Source organism: Hipposideros armiger, unplaced genomic scaffold, assembly GCF_001890085.2.
Source record: "Hipposideros armiger isolate ML-2016 unplaced genomic scaffold, ASM189008v1 scaffold_34, whole genome shotgun sequence".
Taxonomy (NCBI): domain Eukaryota; kingdom Metazoa; phylum Chordata; class Mammalia; order Chiroptera; family Hipposideridae; genus Hipposideros; species Hipposideros armiger.
Window position 1 is genome coordinate 4,485,915 of NW_017731384.1, and position 24,364 is coordinate 4,510,278.

A 24,364-nucleotide genomic window follows, 5' to 3' on the forward strand; every position below is an offset into this window, starting at 1 on the left:
GTGCTGTGTTCAATCTTAGTTGCAAACCAGCAGCCCTGTTGTTAAGAGCGTGCGCTCTATCCACTGAGCCACCCAGGCGGCAGCTCAGCTCAAGGTGCAAAGTTCAGTCTTAGTTGCGGGTGGCCATAGCCCACCGTTGAACAGACAATCTTGTTGTTACACCAGTGGAGCCATCCTGCCACCCGTTGGCAGCTCAGCGACAGCTAAGCTCGGGCGTAGTGTCACTGGCCCATGTGGAAATCGAACCGGCAGCCCTGTTGCTCAGAGCCCGAGCTCTTAAGCCAACTCATAACAAACTGAGCCACTCAGCCGGCCCTAAAGAAAATATTTTCAATTAATTTTTTACATGATAATCGAAAGTAAAGAGTAATGAGCAAGGTAGTTTTCAAAGACATAATTGAAATCGAGGGTCCTCTCTGAAATATCCATAGCAAAAGGAAAATTTGTCACAGGATGTTTGCATTTCCATAATATATAGAAAGACTATATTAAAAATAATTATTGTATTAAAATATTTTTCCTTTTTAGAAGATTTCTCCTGCCACCTAGGCATAAAATCTGTGCATCATCTTAAAATTTTTTTTTTACTATGTTGTGTCTGATGCAAAGAAAGTATGTCAAATAATATTTAAGCACTAAAGGCATACAAACGAAATGAGCATCATAAACTGACCACCCCCGTTAAGAATTAGAACATTATTGAAACCGTTGCCTCTACCTGTGTGCTCCTTCCTTTCCTAAACTCCCGGCATCCCTGTCCCAGAGGCAACCGTTGTCCTTAATTGTTGTTGATACTTACCCAACATTTTTTCAGTATAACTTGATCACGTACGTGTCTCTAAATAGCATATTGTTTTCTTTTGCGTGATTTTGAACTTTATAAAAACGGTTATGTGCTGTAGGTAATCCACATTTGCATTTTTCACTCAATATTTTATTTCTGATTCATCCATTGTCCTGTGTGCAGCTCTGGTATAATCATTTGGCTGGATACAATATTCCGTTGTATGACGAGAAGTCAATTGCTATGAATATTTGGGCCTTCTCTAGGCATGTAGTTTTTAAAATGCTGCTATGCACATGCTTGGACGTGTGCCTGGTACACATGAGTAAGTTTCTCTACAAAATGTTGGGACATAGCTTATGACAATGTGCAACTTTTCTAGGTAGTGCCAAATTAATTTACACTGGGGTTTTACCATTGTGCACTCAAATCGGTGGTGTGTAAGAGTGCCAGTGGTACACACCCTTACCAACATTGGTTACTGTCAACTTCTTAAGTTTTGCAAACACAGTGATGGTAAAATGATAGTGCATTTCCTGATGACTAATGAGGCTGGGCACCGTTTCGCATGTTTACCATTAAAATTTTGCCTTTCATGAAGTGCCTGGTCATGCCTTTTCCTCATTTTTCTTTTGGGTTGTTTGTGTTTATCAGTATACTTTAAGAAACCCTGGGGACAATTCTTTTGTTAATTACATACAAGTATACTGCAAATCTGCCCTTCCAGGTTTTATTTTTCCATTATCTTTATGCTGTCTTTTGATGAGCAAACATTCTTAATTATATTGTAGTCTAATTTATAGTTTTTTCAAGCTAGTGCCCTTTGAGTAATGTTTATAAAATCCTTTCTTACCTGGAAGTCAAAAAGCCATCCCCATATTTTTAGAAATTTTGTCTTTCACATTTGGCCTCTAATCCACCAAGCATTCATTTTGTAAAAAATAGCTTTTTGAGATGTAATGTACATACCATACAATTGTCCCATTTAAAGTGTACAGTTTCAGTGGGTTTTAGTATAGTCGTAGAGTTATGCAGCTATCACTCCAATTTTAGCACATTTTATCACCTCTAAAAAACCTCATACCCATTAACAGTTACTGCCCATTTCCCCCTCCCTCCTTTCCCAGCAGTCCAGTCCTAGGCAACCACTAATCTAAATTCTGTCTCTCCAGATTTGCCTGTGCGGGTTATTCCTTATGAGTGGAATCATACAACATGTGGTCTTTGGTGACTGGCTTTCTTCAATATGTTTTCAAGGTTCATTCATGATGTAGCATGTATCCATTCTCCATTCCTTTTTATTACAGAATAATATTCCATTGTTTGTATATACTATATTTGTCCCTTCATCAGTTGATGGATATTTTGATTGTTTCTCCTCTTGGGCTATTACGAATAGTGCTGCTGTGAACATTCATGTATGAGTTTTTGTGCAGATATATTTTTTATTTCTCTTGGCTATATATACCTAGGAATGGAGAGAATTGATTTTTGTGTATTGTGTAAGGTAGGGATCCAGTTTCATTTTTTCCATATGAATGAATAGTTTTTACACCGGTTCATCATTTACCCACTAAACTATGATACCAGCTCTGTCCAATGTAAGCCTGTTTCTGGGTTCTCCATTATGTTCCATTAGGCAAGTTTTTCTATTCTCTGTGATAATATTACACCGTGTTCATTTCAGTACCATTATTTTATCTCCTGATGTCTGGTATGGAATGTCACACCGCCTCTCGCCTTTAGGAGTTTCATGGTGCTGTGTTCATCTCTGTACATTTTAATTTCACCTTGTCAAGTTCCTCGAAAGCTTTTGTTGAAATTTTGATTGAACTTGCATTGATTGATGCCATAGATCACTTTGGGGAGAACTGATGGAGAGACTTTCCATCACCATGATATATCTGTTATTTAGATCTTTAATGTCTTTCAAAAAGGCTTATAATTAGTTTTGCACATATTTTGGTAGACATTTCTGAGAATCATATGTTTGTTATAGTTGTAAATGCTGTTTTATAGTTTTTTGCTGTGTATAAAAATTACAAATGATTTTTTAACATTAATCTTTTATTCAGACACCTTTCTAAACTCTTTTATTATTTCTAATAATTTGTACATTCATTTCGCATTTTCTCTATGAACAACCATAGCATCCATGATTAAAGACAGTCTGTTTTTATTTTCTATTTTGGGTTGTAACAGTTATGAATACAAGTACTGGTAGTAGGCATTCTTTTTTCTTCCTGATTTTAAAGAGGCTACTTTAAAACTTCATGATCAAGAGTGAATAAAATTTGCTTAGATTTTGGTAAATACCTTTTATCTGGTTAAGAATGGTCTCTTCTATTTCTATTTTGCTAGGAGTTCCTGTCATGAATTTTATAGAATGTTTTACTGTGTATTGAGATAATCATAAGACTTTTTTCTTTTACTTTAATGGAGTAAACAATATTATAGGTTATTTTCTAACATTACACCAACATTATGTACTTTCTAATTTTTCCATGATGTATTATCACTGGATTCAATTTGCTAATAATTATTGAGATTGACCTGAAATTTTTGTTTTTTGAAATGTTTTTTAATTGATGTTGTGCTGGCCTCACAAATTGAGTTGCTAAATAATCCTTTTTCTATCCTCTGAAAGAATTAGTATCAGAGTGAGTTATTTGTTTCTTAAATATTTGAGGGAACTGGCCAGTAAAGCCATCTGGGCTTGATATTTCATTTCTGGAAAGATTTTTGACTGCTATTTAAATTTCTCTAATGGTTATAGGATGACTCATATTTTCCCTTTTTTTCTAGTCAGTTTTGGTAAATTTTTATAGCTTAGAGATTTTTCCTTTTCATTTAAATTTGATATTTATTGGCATTTATAGATTTTTATAAATGTTAGGCTGCCCTGTATTCTTTGCAAGTTAGTGATTACATATTTTATTTTTATACTTTACTGAACTTGGTTTGCTAATAATTGACTTAGAATTTTTATGTCAGTGTTCATGAGTGAGTTAGCCTATAATTTTTGTTTCTCTTCCTATTCCTGTCATCCTTCAATATCACTATTATAACGTCTGAAAAAGTTTAAGTGTATTTATCTTTCTCTAGTCTTTTGAAAAGTTTGTAAAAGACTGGAATGATCTATCTCTTGGGAAAGTTTTTTAGAATTCACCTGTAAAATTATCTGAGCTTAGTGTTTACTTTGTGGGAATATTTTTAATTATTATTTCAATTTCTTCAATTAGTTTGTTTAATTGTTCTGTTTCTTCATTTGGCATTTTATATTTTCCTAGGAATCTGTTTCACCTAGGTTCTTCAATTACTGGCATAATATTTTTTTGGTATTTTTTTTTAATGTGATGGATCTGTAGTATGTCCGTTTTAAAAATTTAATATTTTATTAAAATTTTAATTCATTTTAGTTATCTCATTTTTTCTAGATAATATTGTCATAATTTTATTTTCATCCCAAATATTGTTAATTTGTGCTTTCTTGTTTCTTTCATCAGCCTTATCATAAATTGTTCTATATTACTAATTTCTTAAATTGGTTGCCTATTTCATTAATTATTAGCTTTTTAAAAATGCATAAAAAGCATGTTAAAGCTATATGTTTCCTTTGCTTTGGCTTCATCCTTCAGCATTTGATGAGTAATATTTTCATTATCAGTCATTTCTAATTTTTATTTAAATGTAATGAATTTATTTTTGATTAGGAAATATGTTAACATCAATCAGAATTTAAAAGTCACTAAAGTAGATACAGTAAAATGTCTCCCACTGTGGTGAGAAAAACAAAAGTTGTTTTTCTGAGTTGCTGTGTATGCATTTTATAGAATGATAACTCTACTTATACCCAGAATGTGGACATTTAGATAAAGACTTGAGTTTAGGATTCCCGCCATAAGTATCTGCTTTGCTTTTCTGGGGCTTCTTTGAAAATAGCCATTTAGAATTAAGACCATGAAAAGTCAGTGACGTTAGTTTTTACCTAGTATCCTTTTTCTGTTCCAAGATCCCATCCAGAATATCATGCTGTATTTAGTTGTTATATCTCCTTGTGTCCTCTTCACTGTGATAGTTTATCAGATTTCTTTTTTATTTTTGATGACCTTGACAATTTTGGAATTTGTAAAATACCCTTCTGTTGTAATTTTGAATTCTTGTGCAAGGAAGATTTGTTCTCCTCTCCCCCATGTATTCATTTATTCAATAATTGATATCAATATGTACTCGTGGATATTTATTTTTTTCTTTGGGGCAAAGTCCAATACTTGTTTCTAAAATTCTCCCAGCTTCAGCCATCCAGAGTTCTTTTAGTTAGCCCCTTGTCCCTTGGATATGCCTTCTTCCTCAATGAGCACTTCCTCACTTCTAGCGCAGCAAAGATGGTCCAGGCTCCTCTTACGTATTCCCTAGAATCAGTCACTTGTCTAAGGACCACTTGTTCCTTTTATCGGAGAATGGTTCTAGAACCAAAATCTGGGCACTTGGTGTACTTGTTGCTGCTGGGATGTCATTTCCTGAATATATTATATCTTTTTTTCCCCCACTTTGTCTTAAGTTTTTCCCTTTGTCTTTTGTGTTCTGCCATTTCATTACCTAGTATTTAGATGTGGATTTCTTTTCTTTCTTTTACTTTCTTTTTTTCCCCTTTCTTTGACATTGTCGTTTTTTTGTTTTTTGTTTTTTAAGCTGAGCCGTCCTGCCACCTGTTGGCAGCTCAGCGGCTGCTCAGCCTGGGCTGGGACTCAAACCGCTGTTGCTCAGAGCTCAAACTCTTGAGCGAGCTCTTAACCAACTGAGCCACTCGGCCGGCCCTTCTTTGACATTATTTTTTCACCCTGCTTGATAACTGTTGTACTCACTGTTTCTGTAGATTCTTGCTTTTCTTCGGTTCTGGAAAATTCTCAGTCATTGTCTTTTCTTATCTTCCATATCTTTCCTTCTTGCTCCTCTCCTTCAGGAACTCTAGACATATATTAAATCTTATTGTACTTTCCATGGCTTTAAATATCTCACTTATAGTTTTTATCCTCTGATATTACTCTGCTGCATCATGGGTAATTTATTAATATCTGTTCTGTTTCACCACTTCTTGCTTCTGCTGTTTAGACTTAACTAATTTATTTTATCTTTTATACAAAAATTTTATTGTTGGAAATTATTCTTTCTTAAATCTTGTAATTTTTGCTTAATTTCTACTGGTTTATTCATTTCATAATTCCACCTTTTGTTTCTTTAAATATTTAATAATACATGTTTATTTTATGTTCTTTTTCTGATAATTCCTATATCTGAAGTGCTAGCGAGTGGGAGTCTGTGTTGAATCTTACCAGTGGTGGTTTTCTTCTGGACTTTGTAATTTCTTTTTTTTTTTAGAATGTTCTTTTTTTTTTAAGATTTTTATTGGGGAATTGGGGTAAGGGAAACACAAGTTGCTGTCCTTTTGTTCTTCAGTCTATTTGTGGAGGACGTTGCTTCACTGGCCCAAGTTGGCACCATCATTGCGCTCTTCCCAGGCGAGGCAGATTAATCGCCGGCTTCTGGACGGCCGCTCACAGCGGCTGCTGGCCGCTCACGCCGGCTGCTGGCTACACACGGTAGCCCTTGGCAACCCACCTGCCCTCGCCGGCAACTCAAGGGCAGCCCAGCTCCAGGTCGAGCTGTTGTTCAGCATCTTAGCTGTAGAGGGCAGTGTCACTGGCCCTCATATGTGGGATCCGAACCGGGGCTCCCTGGCATCCCAAGCCAGCTCTTAACCAACGCGCCACTCGGCTGGCCCTGGACTTTGTAATTTTTTAATATGAGCTCATTTTTGGTTTATCTTAATTTATAGAAAACTTGGAGACACTGAACTGAAAAAGCTTTTCTCCACAGGGAATTTGTTTTAGCTTCAGGTGGGAGTTGATCACACTACTGCCATGCAACAACTGTAGTCCTATTCCAGGCTGTCTGACTTACTCCACGGTATCATGTTCAGCTCTCGGATTCCTTTCACCTGAAGTTGCAAGGCTGATAAGGACATTTTCTCCAAAGATGCCTTGCCTTTTGAGTGTGTCCTTATTGCTCATTATCTTGTTTTTAGCATGTGCAGTTTTAGGTGTATGAGTTTTGTTTTTCCCTTTGGATGTTTCTCTTCCTATGAGCAAAGAAAGAGAAAAAATTGTATGTTATACAGGATCTAGTAATTTCATCTCATGAGAGCCTCCAGATTACTCTTTCTTAGTATAAAACCCAGTGGTATTAGTTAGCTCACTATCCCCCAGCAGCCAATGTAGGTATTTTCACTGGTTCTCCAGTGACTTGAAATCCAAACCCTGTAGCTCCACATTCAGAATCTTTCAATATCGGCACCACGTCTCTCTTTTCTGAATTTCCCTTATTCCTCTTCAGTGCTGTTTTTCTTCTTCCATGTGGCTCATTCTTTCTGCCTGAAATGTCCTATATGTTTTTCCCTGTCCTCAAATGGTACCAATTTATCTGCTAAGGTCCATCTCAGATATATTCTGTTTTATTCAGTTTTCCAGAATCCTTCCTAGCTCAAAGTAACTGCTCCTTCTCCTGAACTCTTATGGCGTTTTGTCTTCTCTTATGGCGCGCGCGTGTTTGTGTGTGTGTGTGTGTGTGTGTGTGTGTGTGTGTGTGTGTATACACATATATAATAGCTTATGTTTTATTGTCTAAACTCTCTTAAGGAAATGTTTTCTGAGAGTCACTCATCATGGTAGCTTCCACATCATAGATCCTAATAAATAGTGAATTATACATAGTTATAAATTAAAGAGTGGGAGGGGAGAGTCTGGAAGAGTGAAGGCCCAAATTCTGATAAACCTGCCCTTGTTTTTCTCAGCTCCTCATCCCAGCAAGGTGTTTGCTTGCCTTGGCATGACCCAACTCATAGTCATACCATGTTGGGTTCTTGGTCCTAACATGGCAGTGGGACAGGTGAGATTGTCCTCTGCCAACAAAAGAAAGAGGCAAGAGCTAAAAGGAAAGCATCCTTCCAACTGCCCTTCTTACAGCAGTTTCCTGCTGTTCTCGCAGGCTGCGGCTCCTTCCCTCGACACACATATAGTCTCCATTCAGGCCAGTTTTTGTTCTTTCTCCCCAGGAGTTTGTCGGAGTTTGTTTTTGTTATCATTTTTACTGTTGTCATTGTCATTATTAATACCCCAGTTTCATGCTTCCTGTGGTTTCTCCATGGTTGATTTTGAGAAACAAAGTCAGCAGCCCATCTTGTTATCACCGAGTGTTTTCTAAAAGATCCCACAATGCAATATATACATATAGATGATGTATTATAGAAATTTATACTTGAAACCTGTATAATTTTACTAACCAATGTCACCACAATAAATGTAATCAAAACTTAAAAATAAATAAAGAAAAGAAAAGAATATTTTGATCTCTAGAAACATAACTTGTCACTGCCTTAAGTCTATCTACTGTTAGAACATTTCTCATCTATTTCAGAACATGATTAAACTGACCATCTCTTCTCTTATGCCCAAGTATTGAGTTCAAAGGGAAGGAATCATAAAACAAGGAGTAGAAGGCAAGAGACTTGGTTTGCAGAATTTGGTTTACAGCTGTATTCAGTCTACAGATACCAATACATCTATTAATCTTTTTCACTACAGGTTTTTGAGAATAAGCCTTTTATATAAAGTCTTCTTGCATATTCCCCTTGTGACTATCTATTTTAAATCAGCATTTACAAAAAGGCAGGATAAAAATGGAGCACCCTAGCACCTCGAGTCCCCAGGGCTCATATTCATTATTATCAAGCCCTTTTTTCTCTTCTCCTCCAACATAAATGTGTTTGACCAGTCATCTGTAATTCACGTCTCTTCCAATCTAGTATATATAGAGAGCAGGGTCAATACTTGAACTAGGGTGTACCAACCACAATTCAAAATAAGGGAATGCTTTGTATATTAATAATATCTATCATATTGAGTTGTTGCAAAGATTATATAAAGTAATCTACATAAGATGCCTTGTGCAAAGTAAATACTCAAAATGATACCAATTGTTTATCATGTAAAAATTGTTAATGTTTAAAATAGAACAAGTACAGGATTTTTACTGAAAATGAGGTGATCTCTTATTGTAGGTATTTTGATTATTAAAGCAACTGCTCATCATTAAATTTTGCATTTTTGTTGTAACTTTGCCATTACTATTATTTTTGGATTTTCTGGCTTCCAGTTAGGGAAATATTGGTCTATGCAGTGCTTGTTGAAAGTATATCATGCAAAAACAGTTTTCATGTTTCAGAAAATGTTGTATTCATAACTAATGCATCGACAATAATCCTAATCCTAATCCTAATCCTAATTCTAGGTTTCCTTAGCCTGAACTGACTATTTATCTGGTAGCACGACAGACTAGATTCCTGATCAGCTTTCCCTCAGAAAATAGCTAAAAAGGCTAGATTAAAAGTTTTTTAAATACTGTTAACAATAAAAGAAAATACAGTGTATCACTTCTAAACCAGGCAGGAGAATAAAGTTGAAGAAGAAAAAAATATATACTTCTTTAGAATAAAAAAAGGCAAAAATGAAAGAAAAACAAAATATACAAAAGATAGAGCAGGTAGCACAAAATAAGGGAAAAATAATGTTAAATATGTTAGCACATATACACACTAATTGACTAAATTGGACTAAATGCTACATTTGAAAGACAAAAATTGGTTAGATTTTTAAAAGAGAATTCAAAATATATATGCTATTTATAAGATAGGTATCTGTTAATAAAACTTGAGGATGCTTGAGGATCCATGTCCTAAATTGGTGCCCCTCCCCCAAAATTTCATATCCACTCAGAACTTGTGAATGTGACCTTATTTGGAAGAAGGGTTCTTGTAGATGTAATCAAGTTAAAATAAAGGTCATGCTGGATTAGGGTGATCCCTGAATATAAGATGACCAGTGTGTTCTTATAAGAAGAGAGAAATTTGGACACAGACACACAAAGAAAGTCACTTAAAAATGGAGGCAGAGATTGGAGTGATGCATCTGTACACCAAGGAATGCCAGGGATTGCCAGCAAATGCACAGAACAGATGCTCCCTCAGAACCTCCAGAGGGACCAACCATGCCGACGCCTTGATTTCAGACTGTAGCTTTGGAACTGTGGGAGAATGAATGAATGAATGAATGTTGTCATAAGCCACCAGTTGTGGTACTTTGTTATGGTAACCCTAGAAAACTAATATACTCCCATATGTTTGGGAATAAAAAGGCATACAGTAAAACCTTGGATTGCGAGTAACGTGGTTTGCAAGTGTTCTGCAAGACAAGCAAACATTTCTAATACATTTTAGCTTGGTAAACGAGCGATGTCTTGCAATATGAGTAGTTTGTTTCCGGAATGAATTATGCTTGCAAACCAAGGTATTACTGTACTTCTAAATGATTCATAAGTCAAAGAAAAAATAATAATGGAAGTTTAAAAACTGTTTTTAACTAAACAATAATGAAAATACCATATGTCTAAACCTAAGAGATTAAACTTAAGCAATAGTTAGAGGGGTATTTATAGTCTCCAGTTTATAAATCAGAAAGGAAGAAAGGATAAAAATAAATGAGCTAAGTATCCAAAATAAGAAATTAAAAGAAGGGATGTGAAAAACCCAAGAATGTAGAATGAAAGCCATAAAAATCAGAGCAGAAATCAATGAAATAAAAACGAAAATACAATAGTAAGTACTAGATGAATCCCAGGAACCTAATGTTGAATATTTGAAAAAGCAAGTTGCAGAATAATACATGTAACATTTCATTTACATAGATATTTGAAACAAGTAAAACTATGTTGTGTATGGTAAAATGTTCTAGGCAGTATTTATATCTGAACTAGGATGCAAATGGCATGGGATTGGAGAATGAGAGAAGGAAGGAAGAAAGTGGACATTTTTGCATGTTTGTTAGTCTTTCGCAATCCTTTTACGCCTTTCCTATTCATAGCCTCTGCCCATTTTTCCATTTTTCAAAACAAGGTTGTTGCTGACATGGAGGCCCAAGTTCACAAGCTGAGAGAGGAGCTGATTAATGTGAATTCACAAAGGAAGCAGCAGCTGGTGGAGCTTGGTCTTCTTCGTGAAGAGGAGAAGCAAAGGGCTGCAAGAGACCACGAGACAGCTGTCAGCAAACTGAGGGCTGAATCAGAAAAGATGAAAATAGAGCTGAAAAAGACTCACGCTGCCGAGACAGAGCTGACGCTGGAAAAGGTAAGCTATCCAGCTCGATGTTTTATAGACAACTGAAACCCACGTTTGAAATCCACTGCTGCCACCATTATATTTACTCTCTAAAGGGTAGTGGACATAGAATTACTCTTCAAAGTTATAAAGTATTCAAACGAGCAATTTAAGTATCTTGCTATATGTCTAGGCACCATTAAAATAATATAGTTTCCTAACTTTTCCCTAACTTTTCATTGAAGGGATTTATAGAATATCGCATTCTATAGTAATTAAATACACATTGTGGTAAAACAGTTTTATAATATTGTCAAGTATTATACTGAATAGGAATACTTGGGCTGTAGCCTGAATTTTTCTTAGGTTAAAACTAGGCTTCAGATCAATCCTAGTTGTCTAATAATCATTTCTAGGTTTTACAGGTTTTTTTACAGCACTGTAGCATAAATGATGACATATTTTACCAGGTTGATACTTCAGATAAAGGAGAGTTTCTTTAGAATTTTATATTTTGAAATAAATGTCAATATGATGTTTGCACACCTTGAGTTGACCTATATTCCAGGAACAATCTCAAATACTCTCTTTTTTTGATGTTCTAGAGACGTATCAATATTTCAATTGGGTAGTAAATGTGAACTGCTGTTAATCATAATAAATGTAAATTGTCCCTTGGGTTTCTTAAGACCAGTCTGTACCCTGGGATCAAGAAACTTGAAAAGCATAATTTAAGAATCTTCTAATTCTGTTTAATGTTTTCCCCCTCTTCTTCTTTATCTTTAAATAATGTTAAACCTTTATAGAGCAACCGTACCCCACCATTGTAGGCACTAGTCCATTCATTTCCAATGGGTCGAGATCCTAAGGTGCTCGCTTTAAAGGACCTGACTTTATCTGAGAGTCACATTTCAGCTGACTTTGCCCTTGGCGGCATAGCTCTGCACCCAGAAATAAATTGGAAAAGGGCTCTAAAAAGACGGGAGGGAGCTGGGCTTCTTGGAGGAACAACAAGGAGGCTAGTGTGGCTGGAAATGATGCTCAGGGAGGAGGAGAAAGAGGCGGTGAGGTCAGGGAAGAAGCTGCAGAGGTGAGCCTGTCCTCCTTTCACCCTTCGTGAGTGAGGGGGCGCGCCGCGTTCGCAGTGACACGATCTGACTCACATTGAACAGGACCTCTCTGACTGCTAGTGCTGAGAACAGACTGAACTGGGGCAAAGAAGGATGTCGGGAGACTCGTTTAAGGGGGATTGCAGGAATGTAGACGAGAGATGATAGAGGCTCGGCCCTGGGCAGTAGCAGCGAAGGTATAAAACTGATCAGATTCAGGTAAAGGTAGAGCTGACCGGATTTCCTGTTGGTTCAGATGTGAGGAGAGGGAGAGAGAGAGAGATCAAGTGAGCAGTCAAGAGTGATGCCAAGGCGGCTTGCTGGCACCAGTGGACAAACGGAGTTACCCTTTGCTGAAAGGAAGATGGCAGGAGCACCAGGTTGGGCCACTTTGGGACATGTTCCAGTTGAGATACCTTTCATACATGCAAGCGAGAATGTTAGTGATAATTCCATCAAAACAGTACAAAATGATAATATTTTATGCTAAAATATAGTTTCGGGAATTATGGAAATTTCCTTATATGGAATCGTTTTAGCCCTCTGACAACAGCAAATAAAAAAGAGACAGATGGAGAGTGAAAGTGGTGTTGCATTTACCTTTTCTGGTAACTCTTACACTTCACCGTGGCTTCCATCATCACCGTCACCAGTTCAAAGTATTTCTATGTAAATGTTCTCAAATGGCAGACCAGTGCAGCTCGATTTAAGAAAATTGGGCATATCAAAGCTAAACTTATAAAACATACACTTTAGGCCTTGATTTTCTTGCATTATATATTCACATTCTAAATGGTTTTTTGTTTGTTTGTTTGTTTGTTTAGCTGAGCCACCCTGCCACCTGTTGGCGGCAGCTGGGCAGTAGCTCAGCTCAGGCGGGACTCAAACCACTGTTGTGCAGAAAATATTTCTTTTTAATTAATTTTTCAAGTATATGTTTCTATGTGTTACTCATTGACAGTTTATAAATAGTAAAACACTAGTATTAGAAATCATGGGTAATTCATTTGGCAAACATTTCTAGAAGATTTTCTATATCCCACAAAGGCATTATCCCAGGCACTGTAGGGATACACAGAAAAAAGGGGGAAAAAAGGTACTGCCCTCAAGGAGATTCTAAAAAATAGCTACTGAAAGACACACACACACACACACACACACACACACACACACACAATGGAAGGTAGAGTATGAACTGGGGGACTTAATTTTCTGTTAAGGCAATCAGGGAAGATTAACTATAGAGATGTCACTTGAACCAGACATAGGTAATATGATGTTGACTAGCAGATATGCAAGATGGCGTTCTAAGCCACAGGAATAACAGCAACAAGAGCAAACAAAGGCGTGTGAATCGAGGAGGGTGCTTAGTGATGAGGCAGAAAGGCAGCGAGGGATCACTGAAAGTCTCCAAAGCTGTGATGAGTGTTTTGGCTTCATTGGGTGAACAGCGAGAAGCTACTGAAGACTTGGAAGCAATGGGGTGTCAAGAGTCACATGATTATTAGGAAAATGTTTGTCAATGTTGACAAGATGCCACAGCAGTAAAAGTAGTCGGCGCGGACTGGATTAATCCAGGCAAGAGCTCCCTCAGGGCACATTGGAGGTGGTGAGAGTGGCAGTGACAGAGGGCCAGAGGAGACATGCTCGAGAATCATCTCAAAGGTGGCATTGATGAGATGTGTTAAGTATAATTCAACCCTTGATAGATTGGGAATGTAGGAGATGTTTCTAGTTTAGGGAGGACAAAGATGAATTTGGGTCAGTTATAAACATGTTGAGTTTGAAGGGCCATCACTACACCCAGCTGTGACGTCCACTTGCTCCTGAAGAAACATTTGTAGATAATCATAGGGGAAGGCAGGACTAGAAGAAACCACTGTAGGAATCACCTACAGAGAGGGCCCGTTCCAGAGGGAAATGCGGAGAGGTTAGGAGGTTGAGGTTGAGGCCAGGGAGGAAACAATCCAAGAAGGGTCATCAAGGTAAAAGGAATGTATTTTCATGGAAATAAAGGAAGAGAATATTTAGAAAGGATTGTCAAGAATGTGACAGAAAATCAGGAGGAATGAGGGTGGAGGAGAGAGGGTGGAGAAGGCCACGGGATTGCAAACTGACAAGTCAATGATGATGTTGGACAGAGCACTGGAAATGACAGTGTGGACAGAAACATGGCGGCGAAAGATAAGTGAGAGAGGAGTGAGGAAGTGGGGATTAGTGAATGCTCTATTGTTTGGGGAAATCTGATCCTAAAAGGAAAGTGCAGTTCCAAAGAGCAGTGGGAGTTAAGGAGAATATATTTTTAGGCTGAAAATGTCTTGAAATACATGAGAAAGGACTGGTGGAGAGGAACAGCTTAATGATGGAAAGAACTATAGATAGATAACTGATTGCTTGTGATCTGAGAGATGAGGGCGTGAATGTAACGACCAGCACGGGCCCACCCTCTCCCCTTGGTACCAGGATCCAGCCTCATAAGACACTGTTCTGTTTCTGGAACGTGCTCCGCTCTCCCCTGCCACCAGGTTTTTGCACCTGCCACCCCGCTGCCTGGAATGTTCTTCCTTCCCCACTTTTCTCACGCCATCCTCCTCCTCACCACTCTGCATGCCTCAGAGTCCTCCCTGACCCCTCTATCTGAAGCCTCGCTTACCTCCACCATCTTACCTTTATCCATTGTCTTCATAGCTCATCTCACTATCGGAAATCATCTCATTTTTTCGCCTGTTTATTTTCTGTGTACCCCCATTGCAATGTAAGCTCCATTAGCAGGACCTTGTCTGTCTTGTTCATTTCTGTACTGCTAGTGTCTAGAAAACGCGGCACATGGTAGGTGTTCACCGAGTTTTTACTAAACAAATGAATGACAGGAGCCATGACTCTTGAGGATTGAAGAAAAGAGAATTGATAAAGATACAAAGTTCTATGAGTAGATGAGGAAAGCTTATATCTGATAGCATCTATATTCTTACTAAAGAATCACAGTAGTCTGCTCAGAGTTAGAAGTTTCCAGAGTGAAACAGCCAGGCTTCAGGCTGAGCAGATGGCTGGACTGCAGCTAAAAGGAAGAGTATGTAAGTGAATTTGCTCAGGTAGAATTGGGTTTCTGCAGGTAGAGGAGGGAGCACGTGTGTGAGCCTGGGAGAGTGGGATGCTCCTGAACGGAACTGAGAACACCAGTGATACAAGAAGATCGGAAAGGGGTTTTAGCATAACAACTTGATGCTGTGGAGAGGCGCCCGAGAGTCTGAGGAGAGTGCAGGGACTTGCTGGCAGAGGCAGAGTCTGGGCAATGGGACAAAGCACCGCCTGGGCTGGTGTTTAGAGCCAGGAGTTTGGTTTTTGTTCAGTTGGGGCAGCGGTTCTCAACCTGTGGGTCGCGACCCCTTTGGAGGTCGAATGACCCTTTCACAGGGGTTGCCTAAGACCATCGGAAAACAAAAAGATATTTACATTACAATTCATAACAGTAGCAAAATTACAGTTGTAGAGTAGCAACGAAAATAATTTTATGGTTTGGGGTCACCACAACATGAGGAACTATATTAAGGGGTCGCGACATTAGGAAGGTTGAGAACTGCTGAGTTGGGGGAATGAACCAACCCCAAAGTCCATATGCTAAAATTACAAGTGCTGGGCTCTTGATATAAAGAGTAATTTATATTTCTGATTGATAAATGTTTTTATTTAACTAGTAAAAGGAGTTTAGCAGTTTCCAAATGCAGTGAGGACCTGGACTGTGGGTTCCCTGAAAGCAGTCCAGGATCACGTGTGGTACCTGGTACAAAGTAGGCATTAAAAAATGTTAAGTGAGTGAATAAAAGAGTGATGATGAACTGGGAAATTCAGTATAGTCACTGTGAATGGTAATAGCAATAAATAAAAAAATTGTTATTGATTTATCTAAATTTCATTTCAACCCATTATAAATACTCTAGGTAGGATAATATATTTGTATATTCAAATATTCATTTGTGTTTTAGTATTGTAATTTGCTCCACATTATTTAATAAGTTAAATACATAGCATAAATCTTTTTTCAGATGTGATTTTCATTTTTGGTACCCAAATTAGTAGACATTTGAGTTCTTACTATATGTTTGAATTAACACTAAAATAACCTGGCATGTAATTCTGTTGCTAGGCTGTTTTGTCATTGTGTGTGTGTGTGTGTGTGTGTTACTTTGAATAATTCTTACTGTATCTTATAAAAGATGTAATGTTTTATCATTTTAAATAAATCTGAAAATTAAAATATTTGCTAGCAGTTTAAAATCTAGTCAGAATTGAGGGGTTTAGGCATTAATTTTCTATTATTAAGTATAAAATTGAGGTTCAAAGAGGAGAGCAAAATAACACCAGCATAATAAATAATCTAACTTTAGCATTCCCCATGAGTCTGCGCTGTTTCAGTCGTACTTACCATGTTATGGTTACAAAAGAATTCCTAAATCCAGATCCTACCTGGCTCCTGTCAGCCGCGATTTACTCCTAGGTGATATCTTCCATGGCTTTGAGTTAAGAGAAACACGCAATACTTCTACAAGATCAAAATTCTTGAAATAGAGAGAATCCAAGAGAATAAATGATTGACATTTGCAAAGGGAAAGCTGCTTTTCTAGTCTTTTAACATCTTTGCAAACCAAATTGAGAGTCCATAAAATATGAAACTTCAAAAACTTGAAGAACACTACAAAGTGATGGTAGTGGGTAACTTTCAGAAGATTTGTGAAAGCTTTGGTATTTAAAATTTACCATTGTTTAAGAAATCTATTCAGCTATTATTAAAAATAACCTTTCTTGAAACAGAAGATATTTTAGAAAATATGGAAAATAGAGGAGAGTATAAAATTCCCTGTTACTACCACCTTTCAGAGGTAACCAATAGTAGTAATTTAATGTGTATGTAAAATGCCATGTTAGCTAACTGAGATCATACTAAATGAAGAGTTGTATCTTTTGCTTTTAAAAAAGTTATGCTAAGCATATTCCAGTGTCATTTGAAATTCTTTGGATAATGGTTTCCATTGTTTCATGATATTCCATTTTATGGATATAGCATAATTTATTGTGGTATTCTTTTATTTGTAAGCATTTTTATGAATGAGGTTTATAATAGATTTGTTGTTCACATCTCATTTTCTAAGAATTGCCTGTTTATATTCTTTGCCAGTTTCTCTTCTGTTAGTACCCTAATGTTTTTCTCATCACCTTATATAAACTCATTTTATCTTTATAATGATAAAACTCTTATCTTTGTGGAAAATAGTTTTGGCATTTGCCTTTAAATTTTATCATTTTATCTTAAGATACACGCAAAAAATTTGTTTGTATTTAGTGTAATCTGTCCATTGTTTCCTCTGTGAATTCTTTATAATAAGTAGTAATTTTAAGCTTCATGATTTGATATTTCAAAACATATGAACACATCAAACATTTTCTACACTGTACTCTACTAAGTAAAAAGCTCTTATGAAATTGACATAGCATTTACCAGCTTGGGCTCCTGGTCTCTAATTTTAATGGTATCTGAAGGATTATACTGGAATTCTGCCAGCCTGAAGTCATTAAAAGGCTTTGAGCAACAATTCAGCATCTTTTTTAAATTTAAGAAAAGCTCCATATGGCATAATTACTCAAAGCTAGGGTCACAGAAACTACTTAAACCTTTGAAATTTATAATTAAAGGATTAATATTAACTTATGAAGACATTGTCATTTTGGCTTAAAATGGATTTTTAAATTCAATTCTGTTCTTTTTACTTTGATCTTTTTCCTGATTTTTCCCTTTGCTAAAAATGTGAAATTTTGTATCCTTAAATTTTAAAATTAAATGTTATCCTCAAACAGTTTAGATCTATACAAATTGATTGACAGACAACATTCAGTATGGCTTTTATAATATTCCACCTATGTGGATGAACTTCAAGTTTTCATTTTCCTCCAGGCGTATAAGCCACAGCTTGATAAAATGGCCTATAACGATATCTCTAAACATACAACAATAAATTAATTTACAACAGGAAAAACATGCACAAATCACAGCTTGGAAAACTCTGGGTGGCACATAATTTAAAGGGGATGAACTGGTGTCCACTGTATTAAGGTTTAGAATTTTAAAGTATCTCCAAATGACCTCAGTTGTAAACCTTCTTTGAATAGTATGTCTTATACCAAAGCTAAGACTTTTTTATTTTTTTATTTTTTGGTCATTTTGACAATATATACAAGTTAATCCAAACCAAACACTTTAGTTAAATCTCCTGTGTAACAAGAGAAATTGTATGTTCCTTCGAGACTCGGTTTTACATTCATGCCAGCTCTCTCCTCTTCTTCCTGATTCTGATGTGAGGCACCTATTTCACAGTGATTTCATTACATAAATACTGGAATAATGTCTGGGGTGTTTGTTGATTAAGCAAAGAGAGCAGAGTGTCTGTCATCATTCCTGCTTGAATATTTACATTGTCAGGGTTTCCCATCCCTACCTGAGTGGGGCTCAGTGCCCAGGTGGTCAGAGGTCCAGTGGGTGAAAAGGCCCTGCCCCCTGCGGAGTGAGTGGCTTTCACTCTTTCCCAGAGCCTCTTCCGCTGTTTCTCCCTGAGTCTCTGCTGCATATTAAAGAGCCCTCCTATTTTCTAACAATCTGGGAGAACAAGAATCAATAGCTTAACTTCAAAGCCTAGTGTTCTTAGGCTAGGGAACTATTGTACTTGGAGAAAATTAAAAGGCAGTACATTTTATGTTAGGATTATTCCAAACGCAGATTTAGAATTAAAAATGAATCATTGCTTATTTTTAAAGTAAACACATAAAGTTTACACGATTAACCCTCCCTTGTCGCCCTCTAGCCTAACTTTCTAATATTCTAATCACACCATTATGAACACAGGTCCTGCCATTCACCAGAAGCTGTTGCTTTTATACTTTTGGTCTTTCTTAAGTGGAAACATTTCTACTTAGAATAAAGGGAAAAAATCCCTCAGGTCAGTGCAACAAAAGGTAGTAATTTGGCTTGAGACGTTATTGAAAATAGAACAGTTTATTTACTGTCTTCAGAAATTGGTATCCAGATGGAGAGAACTGGGAGCAAGTAAAATAAGCAGGTATTTTTCCCCAAAAGCTTGTGTGTGTGTGTGTGTGTGTGTGTGTGTGTGTGTGTGTCCTTTTAATCCTTTCAGTGTCATGGCCAAATTTGTAAGAGTCTTATTGGACAGTGTGCCTTTTTTTCATAACACTGAAGAAAAAAAAATATTTCAGTAGTATCTTCATCCATGATGAAATGATTACAAGTAAGAACAGAAATAATAATTTATAGCACTATCTCACTAGATTACCATAAATAGGGTGCCTGTACATCCTAATTTGCCCAGGAATGTCCCAATATCCTGTATGATTTAGCATTTCCTCCAACCTCTTTCACTCTTAAACATGTGCCAGCACAATACGGTGGATAAATGATACTGGGAAGTGTGTTTCTCTCTCGCATAGCGGTCCAGAGGTTTTCGTGCGGCCCAGCTGAGGGAGCAAATGGTTCCGTTCCACCAGGGCATGCAGGAGCCCAGGCTGGCTGGTGGGATGCCTCTGTCGTCTTCACCATGGAGCCTCTATCTCTGCACTAAAGGCTGCTGTCGCACTTGTCACCATTGCCCAGCCAGCAGGAAGAGGGGGAAGAGGATGAGGAGGGCAAGTAATTTCCTTTTCAGTTGCACACATCATTCTCACATCCCACGGGAGAAATCTTAGGCCAAGGGCCTGGGGAGCAGGGACTTGTTAGCGTGCGTGGCACTAAAGGTTAGGGGGGGATTACGATTTGAAACACAGAGAATGGCTGCCGAGGCGTGATTAGCAGGAATCGCACACTCTCGATGCTTTCAGCATTGGATGTCTGCTTTGTATATGCCGGTCCTAGACACTTGATACAGCCATGAACAAAACAGGGAGATACTCCTCTCTCCTCAGAGCTCACATTCTAGCCAGAGAGACAGACCATAAGCAGCGAACAGGCTACATAAGTAACTTCCAAAGAAGTTTTCCAAGTGTCTGAGTGCTATTGAAGAAGAAATGATGGAGAAGATTAAGGGAGACATGAGCAGAGGGTCTCCATGGAACCAGACACCATTTAAATAGTGTGGGCAAGGTTGGCCTCATGGAGAAGGTCAGCAAAGGAGTTATTAGCCAGGTAGATATTTGGAGGCAGAAATTGCTGAGAGAGGGAACAGCCAGTGCACAGACCCCAAGGCATGGCTGGCCTAGTTAAGGAACAGCAGGGAAGCCCAAGGGGAAGTGGCGTGGACAAGAGAGCATGTAGGAGATGAAGTGGCAGGGACCCCAAGGGTCCTGGTCTTGTAGGGCCTTTGAGGTGTTTGGAAGAACTTGGACTTCAATGCTGAGTAATGGGAAGACATTAGGATATTGTGCCCAGGAGTGGTATGATCTGACTTAGGCTGGAAAAGGTCATTCTAGCTGTGTGGGAACAAAGGTGGGACACCCAAGGAGGGCATAGCAGTCATCCATGTGAGCTCAGAGATTATGGGAGCTTCGAGCACATGGCACCAGGGGAGGTCGTCAGATTCTGGATACATTTTAAAGTTGGAGCCAACACAGCTTTCTGGTGGATTTTATATGGGATGTGAGACCAAGAAAAAGTAAGCCAAGACAGATAAGCTTACACAGAGGGGGAAAATGAAAATATTCTAGTTCATTTCTCTGTGGGATGGGAATATATGTGAATTTTAAATTGTATGATTCAGTCTTTTCTAAATGTTCTGTATTGTAACCACTTTGTGAGCTGAACAGTGATGTACAAAAGTCACCATCTAGTTATAATGATGTCCCACCCGAAGCCCTAGGGCATCTTCAACCTGCTTCCCTATTTTTGGCCCCTGAGAGACCAGAGTCACAAAGGAAAGGACAGATGTGCTGGCCCTTAAGCCCTGGCATTACATTCGCTGACATCAGAAACTGAGCAGTGTGATTGTGATGTCACCAACCCTCCGGGGTTCTCAGATACCCTATCGCCTGGCCCAAGTCATCTTTCTGTCAGGGCAGGGAAGGCTGCAGCCTGCTCTAAGGCTCACAGCTTTGCTTCTGAGAGCTTCATGGGGGCCAGAGGACATGTGGGCCTCTCTGACTTTAGACTGCTCGTCTCCCAAGGCAAGCCAGGCCCCAGGTCTGCTAGGAATGAAAGGAACAAATGATAATGACCCCGAGACAGAGCTGGCTGGTAGCCTGAGGCCCCTGCGGGACCCGGGCCCATCTAGCCTCCCAGAGAAGAAGGTAAGAGTATAGGACACCTTCTGTGTTCCTGAGTCAGGGGTCTTTCTAAGAAACACATCCCATTGCTGGGCTGGATTAGGCACTGGCGGTATGGAAACAGCCTCTACCCTCAAAGGGATTTATTGTAATATGGGTCAGGGATAATGGAACAAACAAAACTATGATTATGTTGAACTGAAATTGGAGTCATGCCCTGGGAAACACCCAGGAAGGTGTCTGGAAGTCTATGGGGGAGGGATAGAATCTGGCAGAACCTTCTGGACAAGATAGATGGTAAGCTAATGGCATTTCCCTCCCCTGCTTAAAAACTTATGCGGTGCCATTGCCCACAACAAAGTGAAGTTGCCATAGCTCTTTATTAGCTTTGTGGAGAAGGATTTGCATAATCCCATTTTTTTTCTACCTTTCCTTTTTTTTTCTTATTTATTTTAATTAATTTTGTAGTGTACAATTCAGTGGCATTAAGTACATTTAAACTGTTGTGCAACCATCACCGCCATCTGTCTTCAGAATACTTGTATCTTGCAAAATCTAAACTGTATCCCTTACACACTAACCTCCTGTTTCCTTCTCCTCCCAGCCCCTGGCAGCCACCGTTTTACTTTCTGTTTCTATGTATTTGACGACTCCGGGGACCTCATAGGAGTGAAAGCAAACAATATTTGTATTTTTGTGGCTGGTCTAATTCACTTAGTATAATTGTCTTCAAGGTTTATCTGTGTTGTAGCATGTGTCAAAATGTTCTTTTTTTTAAGGCTGAATAATACTCCATTGTATGTATATGTCACATTTTGCTTATTCATCCCATCAGTGGACACTTGGGTTGCTTCCATCTTTTGACTATTGTAAATAATGCCACTATGAATATGAGTGTACAATATCTGTTTGGGTTCCTGCTTTCAATTATTTTGGGTCTATACCCAGAAGTGGGATTGCTGGGTCATATGATAAATCTATTTTGACTTTTTTGAGGAACACGCCCTATTGTTTTCTATGCTACGGCACCATTTACATTCCTACCAGCAGTGCACAAGGGTTCCGATTTCTCCACGTCTTCGCCAACACTTGTTTTCAGTTTGTTTTGTTTCTACAATAGCCCTGATAATGAGTAGGAAATGGTATCTTCTTCTACCTTTCTTAACTGTCTCCCCGCCACGGACACAGTCTGTGCTGTGCCCGCTCCAGGTGACTCCCTTTTCCACATCTAGGCTGCAGACGTCCTCCCCTTCATGGCTTCACTCTGCTGGCAAGACCTGGTGAACTCACCCTCCCCACTCAAGACTCTGTATCCTGGCCCTGTCTGTCTCTTTCCTACATCAACTCCGGTGAAATTGTGCTCTTTCCTGTACTCTTATAACTCTTCATTCATTCCTCTCTCTTTTTCTTTTTCTTTTTTTTTTTTAAAGATTTTATTGGGGAGCTGGGGGAGGGGAACAGACAAGTTGCTGTCCTTTTGTTCTTCATTCTAGCTGTGGAGGACATCGCTTCGCTGGCCCATGTTGGTATTGGGATCATTGCGCTCCTCCCGGGTGAGGCAGATCGGTCGCTGGCCTCTGGACGGCCGCTCACGGTGGCTCTTGGAAGCTTATGCCGGCTGCTGGCCACTCACGGCAGCCCACTGCAGCCTCAATGCAGCCTATGGCATCACCAGCGACTCTTGGCAGCCCAGCTCCAGGTCGAGCTGTTGTTCACCATCTTAGCTGTAGAGGGCGCAGTGTCACTGGCCCTCATGTGGGATCTGAACCAGGGCCCTGCTGCTTAGAGCTGGCGTCCCAAGCCAACTCCTAACCAACGCACTACTCGGCCGGCCCCATTCCTCTCTTTTTAAAACATTTTTTTATCCAGATATAAGTTACATACAGTGTATGTATAATTCTGTAAATTTTGACAAACTATACCACAATCAAGAGAAAGAAGTGTTCCATTACCTCAGATATTCCTCCAGACCCTTTGCCATAAACCCCATTTCCTTCCCCTCGTTCTAACTCCAGGTAGCCACTCCTCTATTTTCTGTGACTAGATTTGTCTTTTCTGGACCAAATGAATCATTCAGTATATTGCCTTTTGAGCATAATGTATTTGAGATTCATTCATGGTGTTGTGTGTATATGTCGTCTGTGCTTTCTGATTGCTAATAACTATTTCATTGCACGAATGTACTGAAGTTTATCCATTCTGTAGTTGGAAATATTGGGGTGGTTAAACATTCCTCTAAAGGTTTTGTGTGAACACAAATTTTTTTATTTCACTTGGGTAAATAGCAAGGAGTGGGATTGCTGAGTTGTATATTAAATATATTTTTAACTTTATTAGAAATGGCCAAACTTTTTCCAAAGTGACTGTACTATTTGGCATTCCCATCAGAAATGTGTGCGTTCCAGTTGCTCTGCATCCTCATCAGCACTTGATGTTGTCTAGTTTATAATATATTTTAGCCATCCTACTAGGTGTATCTCATTGCACCTAATAACTACTAGGGAAATAACTGTGTATTTCCCTAATAACTAATAGTGTGGAGCATCTTTTCCTATGTGTATTTGTCATCCGAATACCTTCCTTTGCAAAGTGTCTATTTAAATGTTTTTCCAATTTTATACCCCAGTGTTTATTTTCTTGTTAGCGAATTTTGAGTGTTCTTTATTTTTTATTTTTAAGATTTTTTTTTTTAATTGGGGAATTAGGGGATGGAAACAGTGCTGGGAATTGGGGGAAGGGGAACAGACAAGTTGCTGTCGTTTTGTTCTTCAGTCTAGTTGTGGAGGATGTTGCTTCACTGGCCCAAGTTGGCACCATCATTGCGCTCTTCCCGGGTGAGGCAGATCAGTCGCCGGCTTCTGGACGGCCGCTCACTGCGGCTGCTGGCCGCACACGGTAGCCCATGGCAACCCACTGCCACAGGGGCTGCAGCCTACGCCGTCGCCAGCGACTCACGGCAGCCCAGCTCCAGGTTGAGCTGTTGTTCAGCATCTTAGCTGTGGAGGGCAG

At 38.7% G+C, this 24,364-nt stretch overlaps 1 protein-coding gene across 2 annotated transcripts in view; it reads left to right on the forward strand.

The window, feature by feature from the left end:
* Positions 1-24,364, forward strand: part of CEP112 (centrosomal protein 112) — a 355,787-nt gene that overhangs the window by 202,060 nt on the left and 129,363 nt on the right. For both annotated transcript variants that reach the window (XM_019637812.1, XM_019637813.1), the window contains exon 21: positions 10,791-11,021. In XM_019637812.1, coding sequence (XP_019493357.1) covers positions 10,791-11,021 — 231 coding nt within the window. The remainder of the gene's footprint in view (positions 1-10,790; positions 11,022-24,364) is intronic.